The sequence below is a fragment of the Filicampus tigris genome, chromosome 7 (assembly GCF_054856515.1).
Source record: "Filicampus tigris isolate MCC_2025a chromosome 7, RoL_Ftig_1.0, whole genome shotgun sequence".
Taxonomy (NCBI): domain Eukaryota; kingdom Metazoa; phylum Chordata; class Actinopteri; order Syngnathiformes; family Syngnathidae; genus Filicampus; species Filicampus tigris.
In genome coordinates this window covers 6084490-6097756 of record NC_141223.1, presented here as the reverse complement: position 1 = coordinate 6097756, position 13267 = coordinate 6084490, and the positions used below count along the sequence as shown (strand labels likewise).

Below are 13267 nucleotides of genomic sequence, written 5' to 3'. Positions count from 1 at the left end.
AATTCGGCGTGGCGCTCAAAACTATTCAAATGTAAAAGTTATTGCTCCTGGATAAAACACACATTTTACATCGCCTACACAGTTGCCATTAAACAGGAGCCAGTATAGATAAACTAGTCGAGTAGTCGATTTGTCGACTTCACTGCTCCACAACGACATTTAGAGCGTGAAAAGAAAATGGACACGCCTTACCTGGCACTCACTCATTGGCTCTTCCTCTTTTGTTTCTACCTTCTTGTCCAGCGTGTCCCCGGCAAGCAGCGACTCCAACACGGGACCATCTGGAATACCCCCCTCCTTCTTTAGGGAGGCCTCATAGTCTAAGAATGAGCCATTCCATGAGAAAACATGCATTCTAGCAAATTTACTAACTAGAGAGAAGAACGAGATTGCTTTATTCATTTTGTATCGCTTTATACCCCCTCCAACAATAACGTTTCTAACATACGGTGGATTGTTATAAATTCCATTTAATTGCCTCCTTACCAATTTTGAACTCAATTGGTACAAGCCGTGGGTCCTCCAGGATGTTTAACCGCCTCTTCTTACGCCAGCACCGAGCTGGATATGTGTACAACTGACCTGGTGCATGACCTAAAGCTCAAAACACAAAAACAACACAGCTCAATTGCGAGACGACAATAGTCTATCCATAACAGTTATTGTGCATGCATTTAAAGCGGAAGTCAACCCAAACATGTTTTTTTCAATAATATGTTCTATGCAAACCCACTAGTTGAAACAAGGCAATCTGATAAATATTGCATTTGTGGAATAAGAGTTAAATCACCCGTTTTTAGCCATCTCTGGGGACGGCCATTTTGTCACTTCTGTCGACTGAAAATGACATCGCAGTTGCTCAGGGCTCAGGTAACGACCAATCACGGCTGACCTGTTTTCTGAAGCTAAGCCGTGATTGGTCATTACCTGAGCCCAGAGCAGTTGTGCTGTCATTTTCAGTCGACACAAGTGACAAAATGGCCGCCCTCTGAGATGGCTAAAAAGTGCTGGATTTTGCTGCTTAACTCACATTCCACAAACGCAATATTAATCAGAATTCCTTGTTTCAACTAGTGGGCCTGCTGGGAACATATTCCGGAAAAAAATATGTTTGGGTTGATTTCCGCTTTAAAAGAGATTTTATGCATGCATTAACGAAAACAAGAAATGCTCATTGTAAAAGAAAGCAGAGGCGACTTCTATTGTGTAACCGAGCAAACTGACAAAAACACTTTTGACATGAAATAAAGACAGCCTGCCATCTCAGGCACACACACACATACATATGGTGTAAGTATCTCTCTCAGGAGTAGTTTGCGCCAGCGGCGTATCATCGCCACAGGGGTGTCTGTTTCTCTGCCAAAACACACTCATGTTGGGGGCGAGTAAAGGAAGTGGAGAAGATGGGCCGCAAGGTAAGGGGTAAACAGGCAAGACGGAGGAAACGACACCAAAGAGGGAACTGGAGGACCGAAAGAAAGTTGCAGCACCCGAGAGGGAACAAAAAAAAACGAAATAAGTGGTGGGAACACAATAGTTTGAATGGCACATGTTGTCAGTTGTCACTGTGTATGAAACAACCAAAGTCCCACACACAGACACCCACCGGGTCCACGGTGGTTCTTCTCCATCCAAATGTAACAGTTGCTCTGGGCCACGCCTGTCTGGGAGTCCAGGAAGGGGAGACGCATGGAGCGCTCAGCACACAGGCGGGCATTGTAGCTGCGACAGTGTTCAATGGCCTCCTTATAGAACTCTTCCCCAAGACTGGACCGCAAGAAACAGAAAAGGAAGGAAGAAAGGTGTCACTCGAAATGGAGGGACACATTAAGCAGCAACAAGGCTAAAAAAAAACAACAACTTTTTGACAGGCAAGTGTAGTTCACTTTTATGTGAGTGTCCAAACTCGTGGAAGATGAAAACTACAGCCAAGGGGTTAACCGCCTTTTCTCAAACCATATTTTGCCCTTGTTGTTGGATTTAGAGTTTAAATTTAAACGCAACTCCACCGGTAGCAGTAGATGTACACTGCAGTCCTAGAGTATTTCGGAATTTTCATTCTCCAAAATAATTTTTTAAAATGGTTTATTTAAAATGATCTCGATTGTTGAGGCAACCTGTGGAGTTGCACATTCGCATTCAAATGCAGCAGATGAACCGGCAAAGACAGATGCAGTAACATTTTACGCAATTGTCACTATGACGAACACTATTGCACTGTTATTTTTTTCATTCGGGATTTAGTCTGATTAACATTCAGTGCCATGTTGCTCTCTCTTACCTGTTCTTGATGACTGCACCTCCAGATTGCCTGTGGGGGAGAGAAGAAGAAGCCCAACAGATGCAGTATGAGTCATTTTTCCTCCCGACCCGTTTCCCCTCTCTCCATTCCACTGTTGGTTTGACTTTTCACTCCCTCCCACACGGCCTTGCGCCTTCGGCTTATTTCTCCTCCCTATAAGTAAATTTTTATTTACTTTTACACTCGCTCAACATGATTTATTTTGCGTTCACACCACCCTCTTTGTCTTTCTACAGTTAATCACTTTTCTCTCGTGTCTTCCTGCTGAGCACAGGCACCAAGGTCACTCTGCTCTACACACACACAAGAAACATGACACACATTCCAAGGCAAAGTCTTGGTGACCAACTGTAAGCTACTTCAAATCAAAGTTGTTGAATTTATGCTCCAAAATGAATACAAAAGTTACCAGACCATTTGGCCAGTCTAATAAAAGCAATATGCAAGTGTAAACATGTAAAAGCAAAAAGTTGGTTGATTTATTAGTGATGCAAATGCAAAAAAAAAAATTCTACATGAACCAGGAAGTGACCTTCTAACCAACAGGGGAAAGAAACAAAACATGATGCTCCACTATTTTCACAATTTTTGTCAGTTAGAGGAATACATTTTTTTGGTTTTAGCTGAATCAAAAATGGTATGGTCGAATCATCTTATACTGTATTGCCTCATGATTTGTTTTTTGAAATAGGCTTGTTTTATGCTGATTTATGATTTATGGGATTTTACGTGGTATGAGGAGTTAACTTGCTGTCAGCAGGGCAAGAGACGTGTCTTTCATAATACCGAATAATTGGGAAAATACACATAATTACTGAAACTAGTAATTACAGATGGAGAAAGCGAAGCAATCTCCATTAGTAGACAAGAGACACACAAAACTTGCCATTTGCATTATTGTTATCGTCCATTTCCTTTTCTTTCAGAAATAACCAGCATGGGAAGTAGCTGTTTATACAATAACTGGTGCTTTTTTTTTTTTTTTTTTTAGAATTTGTGTTTATGACAAACTTGTGGTATTTTCCAAATAAAAAAGATGATTGGGCAGCATATTTACTAGTGGTTAGCATGGCTCACAGTTCTGAGGTGCAGCTTTTGAATCTCAGCTTTAGTCTTCCCGTGTGGAATTTGAATGGCTTTTCTCCAGGTACTCCATCCTCCCACATAATGTTGTAGTCAAGACCACGAGAGAATGTAGTCGAGACAAGAGAGTATTGAGACCAAGACCAAGGCTTTTGGAGGTCGAACCGAGACCAAGACTGTATGAATCAAAGAAGAATCACAACAAAAAAACAGAACAAAATGACTACTATCTTTTTTTTTCAGTGCGTTTGCAACAAAAACGAATTCTGCTATGTTGATTTTGAAATGCAAGGAGCGTGGCACTCCGAGCAACATCGGGAAGGCAGTGCAGCACCTGCGTTTTGCGTTACTCACTAATCACAATAGCACTGACCTGGTCATGACAGGTCTTGATCAAAAATCCATGTCCAACCTGTCCAAGACCAAGACACGACTGAGTACAAATGCCTTCCATTCCCGAGATGAGACCGACACCCTTAAAAAAGTGATCTCGAGAACTACAACGCAACTATTGGGCCTATTTTCATGCCCAGCTCAGTGTGCGTATGGGTGGAGTTTTCTTTCTTTCGTTATTTTCCTAGACGGACGCAAGTAGAAGGGGGTTTGCGCCATTGTGGGAGGGAACACAGTCGACTTGTTTGCCATCCAATGGAAGCGGCTCCCCTCATTCCCTGTAAATTCAGCGCAGAGAGAGGCGTGCGTGCTACGTTGGATGTAGATGCGGGAGATCGGTGAGCGCAAAGTACATTTAAAAGGAAGATCTCCACTTGCAGATGATGTAAAGTTGACCACAATGGACAATCATATGGACCGCCTTCTACCTTACGATCCTGTGTGACAACCCCGCTTACCTCACACACACCCTTACTTGACAGCGATCATGGCGGCGCTTTCAAAAATATTTTGAAGATGTTAATAATAATACTAATTCATTCAATTAAGTGATTTCTACAAGGATTCAGAGGGACTGACCCACGCTGTTTTCATATTCATAAATTAAAAATACGATGACATCCACCGCACATATCAGCAGAGCTCACAATCTGTCTACCTCGATCAAATCCACCAAAATCGCGTTACACCACCTGCGCCACAACTTAGACCTACTTTTATCTGGACTAGCGATTCTAGTCTACTTTCTGTCACCAAATTATCAGGTGTGCAGGGGGCGATAAAAAATCCCCTCGGTCGGCCGGTAACACCCAGCGAGGCACAGCGCGGTCTGCCAAATTCCCAAAAACGTTTAACTAGACTTACCGAGCTTTTATGCCGAGTGCTCCTGAGCTAATCTACTCAAATAGGGCCTGATACCTAAGATGTTAAAAAAAAAATGTGGTATGGTACATATGTGGTAAATATATAACAAAAAGGTGTTTACGGTTAAATGCTTTGAGAAGATGCGTTTTCTGAGGGGGGACATATACAATGAAAATTATGTTATTCAAAATGTGGACAAATTCAACTATAAGATACAGCAGAGCAGATGCTGACAGTGCGTGGGTAGCATCTTCAAAACCTACTGAAGTAATCCTCCAACCTTCCTGGCCAACACTGGGCATGTGACATTTAAAGGATGTGATCGGGGCAACAATATGTGGGGCAAATCATGCCCATGTTTGGTAATATGTCACTACAAATGAGCTGTTGTTGAAGAGAATATATCTTTACACCGCTGCTCTTGCTTGTGTGTACACTATTACGAATTTGAGCATTTTACAGCAGTGTAAGACACTTTTCATCGCTTGCTTCACTATTTTAATGCAGTGCCAGTGATGGTCCCGGTAGTTTAAAGCAAATGTGAAGAACATGATAGAGGCCTGTTCAAACAAAACCGTCAATTTGAGCCAAAATCCCGAGGGAAGTGATCCCCATAGAAGCATATATACCTGTTATGAGTAAACCGCAATGATGACAGACATTTTTGTAATATTTGAGTTAAAAAAAAAAAAAAAAAACATGAGTAGGAGACTTGGCATTTAAAGCTTCACTGCTGACCAAAAATAAAATACCAGCGAGTGAGAGTGACTGATTTTGGGGGGTGGTAGGAACGCATTCAAAATGTAAAACAGGCCACAAAGAGCTCCCCATCCACCACTTCCCTAAGCACCCTCTCACTTCAAATCCTCTACCCTCCATCACATTTCACCCTGCTGTCCATAGAGCTCCTTGTTCCTTGATAATACTGTAAGTTGACAGCTGGAGAAAATAGCTTCCATCAATTTAGGTGCGCCCAGTTTTATAATGTTGAGAGAGGGAAGCTGCATGACTGTTTGCCAGATTGGAAAGCAAGAGGAGCCAAAGAAGAGTGAGCTGAGAGGGAAATGCCTTCAAAGAAGCTGGTTTGATTAAAACAAAAAAAAAGGAAAGGATGAATGCAATATAGATAGGCAAGGGCAAAGGAGATGGAGAAGAGAGACGGATGACGGACAAAAAGAAAGGATGGGAGCACGACGACCTGTGAAATGCTCATTTTTCGGCAATGACAGCACTTATAGATACCACATTTTCATCTGTAATCGTTAAAAAAAAACGCTTTCAGACGCATAATAGGGACCATGAAACCTATTATTCAGGTGCGAATGTTCACCGGTGGAGCATATAGAAGCAGTCTTTCAGGAGCGGTTTAAAGAAGAAAAAAAAATAGCAGTATTTTGTGTTCCGATTATCAGTTCAATTGTTGTTGGGGGTTTTTTTTGCATGGAAAAAAAAAAAAAAGCATCAAGAACATTTACTCTAATGTATAGTGTACAATTTGGAATTCAATGAAAAATTTAGGGAATTATAAAAAATTCACACAATACTGTGTACACTGTATGTTGCTTTTCAGTAGTGTAAATACATGTAGCAACCCATTACAGGAACAAAAGCATGTGTTGTGTGTGTCGTGTTACTTTTTTAGAATTCATGTCTAATCAATCAACATCTGTCCAACCTCAACCAGAAGTAAAAAGAAGCAACTAAAACGTGGTCAGAAAAATGCTAAACATGCTAATGTCTGTGCTAGCTGCCAAGACTTTTCTGTAAATACAGCATTTCACTACAGGCGTAGGCGAATCATGTCAATGACAGAGATGAGATAATGTCATTGCTATGAGGCAGCAAAATTATCCTCAAAATTATTTGAAACCTGTTATTTTAGGGTCACTTGAATGTCATTGTTCGATATAATCTCTGAATTGATTTATTGAATGTGTGTTTGGTCAACAGAGCACATTCTGCTTTTCATCACTTTTGCTGTCATCGCTTCCCGCACCTGTGCTAAGCTAAAGAGTTAAATTCACAGCAGCTGCTGTGGTCCAGCTGGTCAGGCAGGGTGCTGAGTGTACACAACACAGAGAGACTCATCCAGAAAGTAAACTAATCATCAGCTCACACATTTTAAGAATAGATGCCACAACCAGATTTATTCATACAACAAAAACACTCACTGTATTTTATATTTTTATTTTATATTTTCAGGATTCATTTGGCTAATTGTTTACAGAAACTCTGAAGTGCAATTAGAAGTGGATTCAACCTTGCAGTAATCAACTGGCATTTTTCCCAATGTGCACCAAACAAAAGCTGCTATGAACAAAAATGTTCAGACAGACATGGCATAAACGGCAAACACTCAGCCCTTCAAATGTGCAAGGACGCAACAACACAAAAGGCACCTATTCAATGCATGTTGTAGCCTAGGGGTGAAGAACATGATAGAGGCCTGTTCACTGTAAACTGTACATACACATCATTCAGTGCGTCATCTGCAGAGCTATTCAATGATAATCATTTGGTTCCAATTTATTGCGCCTCTAATGACGCTATAAAAGCTAACCCATACTATTTAAATACACCTCTTAGTATGACACAGTGGAGTGCAAACTACACTAATGATAATAACTGAAATGATGAATATGTCTTTTTCAGTGTCAGTCACAGTTATCTAATATCTGAGTATATACGTAAAGACCAAGGTATTGGAACTCACTAGAATGTGCAGGTGGCCGGACGGTAAGTGTATACATGTAAAAAAATGCATACAAAAGATGATGGACAAACAGAACTAGTCACTCCACCAGGCCACCCAGAGGAAGCTTTTGTCTCATTTTAAGGGTGAACTGTCAAGTCCCGTCCCGCAGAAGCAGTCTGCTTCAGCCCAGTCTAGCGTTTCATCCTCCCGTTCTCTGCATGACACACTGCCAGCGCCAACTGTATTTCCTGGTTACAGCAATTAACACTCATTAGATCGCAATAGAGTAACACAGAGCACCCCCTAGCGGTGGAACCCAATCATTAAAGCTGCTCATGAGAAATATGGGAATCACCCAAATTGCCACATAGGAAAAACCACACTGACAAGATTTTCAATTTGAGTGTTAGTGGACTTTGCGGTGTACAGTAGAAGAAACATGAAAACAGCAGATTGCAAGTTTTTGGCAGGTTTATCACATGCTGGTCGAGAGCTGTGTATATTGGCGCATGTTAGTGCAAGTGGGGTTTTTATTTTAAGCTTTTAAAGCACTTGTGCCAATACAGTCAAGTCTACACACCTGGTCCACACACCTGTTTCACCCGCTGCTGTCCATCTGTGCACTTGCTCACAATCACGTGCACAAAAAGTCCACTCTTATTGCCATTTCCTGGCCTAAGGAGCTTTGTGTGGATGCGCTACTACCAGTGTGTGTGCAGTCAAGAAGTAATATCAGGCGGCCTTCTGTACTGTTCATCCCCTCCCCCAACTCAGCCCATCCATGGCTGAACTCAACAGATTAAACTATGCAATATCACCAGTACCAATCCACCACCACCCCTCTTCCCCACCACCCTCAATTCAATTTCTTTTCCACTGTCCTCCACTTTCTCGCTCGCTATAACTGGTCTTTCTCTCTCTCTCTCTCTCTTGCCCATTAATATATACAACTCTTGCAGCATGTGAGATGAGTTTCTGGTTTTAGTGCAGCATGTGGACGGCATACAAAGAGCACACGTAACGTTTTCTGCATCTGTACGTGTGTATATTTCAACGAGACCACAGACTTAACATTTTAATTCGAGTTATTGCGTATGAGGATGTCCGTCATCTCATAGCTCGCCATTTGTGGCCGTGACGCTCTTATTGCTAAACCAAACCAAAAAAAAGCTCCTTTCCCTTTCATGCGCACACTTGCGTGCTCCTCTTTTTTTGTTGTCCACACATGCATGAACAGTCACATTGCTGAGTAGAAGTGTCTAGCCCTGTGCATGCGTGCATATCCGCTCTTTGTGTGTGGGTGTATACAGCGCATAGCTATAGCTGCAGTGTGTATTAGGGGCAGTGCATCAGGGTAAGGCAATCTGCCTCCGAGCAGCTCCTTCAGGTGAGATTTATTGCCACTGCACTTGGCCTCTTATAATGGCGATGGACTCCTTACCCCCGTATCTGGCCCTGTGTGCGCATGTGAGTTGTACGGGTTGGTGGTTTCTTAGTTTAACCCCCTCCCACCCTCTGAAAACACGCCACCATCACAAGGAACTCCTCCCCTGTCTGCATCCTTATTCAAGAGCTGCAGAGATAAGCAGCGTTGGTGTTGACTCCGCCCCTGAGAACTCTTGAGAACAAGGTGCACCATATGTACAAATACTGGGGCTCATACATGATTGGATGTGTTTTTTTTTTTTGTTTTTTTGTAGCTTGTGATTCTCTTCTTCTTCAAGCGCAACGCTTCAGTTCGGACGATTAGTTTGAAACTACAAATTCCTGGATGGAAATCACTCAAGGTCCCAAAGCAGTGGAGCTGACTGACTGTCAGTTAGGTAGCACTGGAGAAATAGGTCATAGAGCTAAAAATACTTATCTATGTCTCTCTCTTTTTCTCGATCCCACTCTCTCACGGTCTTTCTCAATCCCGTCTTTAAAAAAAAAAAACCAAAAAAACAAGTAAAGCAGAAATAAAATCCAAATAAAGAGAAGATAAAAGGAATAACTTGGGAAAAGAAATAGCCTTAAAAAACATCAGACCTTGCTCCGTTATGAATAAAGAAGTAGGAGTGTGTGTGTGTGTGTGTGTGTGTGCACGTGTCTACAGATGAGCAAGTTCAGGAATGATGCGGGAGATTGAAAGGGAAAATGAAGATGTGGAAATGGATGCTCAGACGGTGGTTCAGCCATCACACGGGCCTGTTTGCACACTGAGGTTTATTACATGGAACTCATTATTCACTCAGCTCAGCCGAGCAGGCAGGGCAAAAAAATAAAAAAATAAAACGAGGGCTTCTCCAGAACTGCTGGCGATACCATAACACCCACCCATGACGCCACACAAAGGATTAACGGTGTTTGTTGTTGCTATTTCTTTCAAATGTATTCGAAAATTGTAGTGATTATTACCAGTATTTAAGGGTGCTCAAATGAGAAGACAACATATATAAGAATAAAAGATGAAAAGTCAGAGTTGAGAATGCCAACATGCCCAGCGGAACTGAGCTCAAGGAAGATTTCTGTGAAAAAAAAACTTGACTAAAAATTCCTTCGGCACTAGAGTGAACATGCAAAGAAGTTTGATGGGGTTTGGAGGGTGAGAAACAATGTGAGAACAGGAGAGCAACACTCGGGGAAATTTGGACATGCCAAAAAGGGAGGGATGGAGAAGGAGTGATGGATGGAGAAAATGATGAAGGAGGAGGGCCTGTATGTGGAAGCGGGTCAGCAGCGGTGATGGGAAGAGAGAGAGAGAGAGCGAAGAGGGAGGCAGGAGAGAAAATGCAGAGAGAGAGAGAGTGCGAGAGAGATTATCTCTAATCCAAGAGAGAGAAAGCGGAGGGAATTTTTGGAAATTCCCCAATAGATTGGAGGAGTCACTGCTCCTCTGCTGATTTGTCTTCACACACAAATGACGCCTGAACGCACACACACGCACACACACAACACAGTGGACACTAACAACTGGCGATTTTTTTTCCACAGGTTTTCCGTCAACTGAATTAATTAGCAGCTTTGAGGGTATTTCGGGACAAAGCTAAACCTGCTACAGAGCCGACTGAAACCAAGACTGGTGTCGATTGATAAATCATACAAGCCTGAGGACATATTGTTCCCCACTAAAATGTGCAAAACGCAACAAAATGCACAGATAGGGATCATTGGTTCAGCCAAGTAGACTCAACTTTCTGACTGAACTCTTCCTTGTTTTATTCTATCCATGCAGTCTTGCCTGCATCAGCAGATCAGATCATGAAATCCACTTGACATTACAAAGCGATTATACCAGGGGAAAAGAACTCGCTGCCTTTTCAAATCATCTATAGGTTTAGTTATTATTCTGGGGAGGACACACGTGTTTTCGAGAAAAACTGGAATACAATCACCACACTATCGGCTTCCTGCTGCATGGCAAGTGCTCTTGAAAAGCATACAGGAGAGTCATTCATGGATGCCCGCATCGCGCAGACATATCCCATGCCAAATGGCACAACCTTTGCAAATGTGCTGAGCAAAACAACTCACGTGGGGAGCTATTTTGTGCTCCAATGTGATCTCACTGAAAGCTACCCCGACAGATAGATGCTCATCAGCCACCTTTTTGGCCGGATGCCTAAGCGGGTATAGCAGGCGTCTGCATTCCGCTGCAGCCAGTCACGGCAAAACAAAAAGACACGGCAATGTTGAGAAGAAGAAAAAAAAAAAAAAAAAAAAAAAAAAGATGCCTCAAAGGAAGTTTAATCTCCTGGATTGTGGAATTAAACGCGCGCTCAATTGCAATATAAATGCAGGACGTGGCGTTGCAATTAGGCTGTGATTGCTGACTTAATTATAATCAAATGAAATACCTCGGCCAATATGCAAGCAAAATACCGGGCGCTCAAGATAACGTATAGCAAGCCTAAAGCCGTGGTGCTGTTAAGCTTCAAGCTTCCTACCTGTTTCCTCTCTGTCCACACACAGGTAGTGTAAAGCTATCTAAACTTAGTGTCTGCCTTCCTCCAGCCTTGCCTCTGACCGTGATCTTGGCTGGCCACACTGGCAAGGGACATACCGGGTCACTCAAATCCAGCCCCGGCATTCCTGCATGCTCCTGCACTCATGCACGCTGCTCCTGGCTCGGGGGGTGGAGGAGTAGGGGTTGGGCGGGGGGGTGAAATCAACACATCGCTTGCACCGAAACGCACAATCAACCCGTGGCGCAGACACAACGCAACTTTTCTGCATTTTTATTGTCTTCTCTCGATTTGTGCTGTGTGCGCGGCATGCACGGAGGTGTCGGCAGAGGTGCTGAGGGAGCAACGGTAAATGAAATCACACTGACAGCGTTCACCGACAGGATAAAGGCGAATGTGGTGTACTTACGATTTGAGGTGGTTCTGTACCGCTGTGGCCATTTTGGTGTAGTATGATAGAATGCAACGCTGCGGCGCCCGGTATTGTACATGTAATGTAGCAGCTATTTCAATTTCATTCATTCTCTGGGGCTGCGGCTGGAACGGGCAGCCAATGGGAGACGGGAGCGCATGCGATAGCAGAGGGGAAGTGTAGTTTTTTACGCATGTCAACATGAAACATGTCCAGGAGCAATGCACTACAAGTACCAGCGTGGGTAGCGAGTTCAAGGATGCCACGGTCCCGCCTTGGATCTCAAAGGGCAAAATCCACCCATCCACAGCCGAATTATTGAACACATATAGTAAAAAAAAAAAAAAAGGGTGGCTAACATGACTCATGGGTCACTCTTGTACATTGACGCCATTCTGTGACTCCATACATTTAGATAAACCCTGGGGGTAATTCATAGATTAATTAATGAATAAATGATATTGAGGTATGCACTTGCATGTTTCTGCCAAAACGAAGGTGCATTGTGTCCACAAAACCTACTCATATGAGGACTTGCTCAGAGCAGCTTTAATTATTCATTAATCAGGAGCAATGAGAGGAGGGCTATAATTGATTCTTTCAGTTCATGATTGAGTTAGCCTGGGACCTTCTCTAACTGTTACAGGTTTTTTTTTTCCAGTTGCTTTTTACATTTCTCATTGCAAATGATTTGACACATCTATGCAAATGATTATGTTCTCTGCTGTTTCTGACGTAGTGCAGCATGTACAAATTTCCGAGATCGTCCCATGTTCACATTTTTACTTTTAATAATACTTTCTCCCTCCACCACTTTGGTACATCTCTGGGACCAGAATTGAAATTCGCAAAACAGAAAGTTTATTTCTCAAAACAATTCACTCAAACGGCAAAACATCATGGTTCCCCTATAAAAGCCATTTTCTTTCTTAAATTCCTTAGTAAATTGCTCAAAAGTAAATATTTGTCACTGAACATGTCAGTGCCATCAGAACGACAAGTCTTTCTGTCTTTGTGTACAGTGAACTCTAATTTCAATTTCATTGGGTATGGATAAAACAGTCAAATTGATTCGTCACGTTGTCAATAATCTGGAGGGACGTTCTGATGTAACCTGACATTTAAGTTTGATGACAAATTCAGTCTTCTAAATTGAAAATTATACCTTTATGAGAGCTGTGATAAGGCTTTTGCAAGGAAATAATGATGTTTTGCCATTTGTACAAATTGTCATGTCATCTTCCACACCGCTTATCCTGTACATTGTACAGCAGGCGTCTTCAATCCTGTTCCTCGAGGGCCGTTGTCCTGCCTGTCTTCCGTCGCTCCCTGCTCGCAACACACCTGATTCAAACGAGCAGGATCGTTATCCAGCTTCTGCAGACCTTGCTGATTGTCTGATCCTTTGAATCAGGTGTGTGGCAGCAGAGACGGATGGAAAACAGGCAGGACAGCGGCGCTCGAGGAACAGGATTGAAGACCCCTGGTGTACAGGGTCACACGGAGGTGCTGGAGCCTATCCCAGCTGACTATGGGCGAAAGGCGGACTACACCCTGAACTGGTCGCCAGCCAG

General features: G+C 42.8%; 1 protein-coding gene across 5 annotated transcripts in view; it reads right to left on the bottom strand.

Annotated features, from left to right (window-relative positions):
* dpf1 (double PHD fingers 1) overlaps window positions 1–11803 on the bottom strand; it is a 35457-nt gene extending 23654 nt beyond the window's left edge. For 3 of the 5 annotated variants that reach the window (XM_086036037.1, XM_086036039.1, XM_086036040.1), the window contains exons 1-5: window positions 11264–11418; window positions 2282–2311; window positions 1607–1767; window positions 487–594; window positions 193–320 (exon numbers count right to left, since the gene is read on the bottom strand). In XM_086036037.1, coding sequence (XP_085892163.1) covers window positions 193–320; window positions 487–594; window positions 1607–1767; window positions 2282–2311; window positions 11264–11406 — 570 coding nt within the window. In that variant the 5' untranslated portion in view covers window positions 11407–11418. Of the gene's footprint in view, window positions 1–192; window positions 321–486; window positions 595–1606; window positions 1768–2281; window positions 2312–11263; window positions 11419–11690 lie in introns of those variants that run through there. The other 2 variants (XM_086036038.1, XM_086036041.1) reach the window with 1 other exon arrangement.
* Between the last annotated feature and the right edge of the window lie 1464 nt (window positions 11804–13267).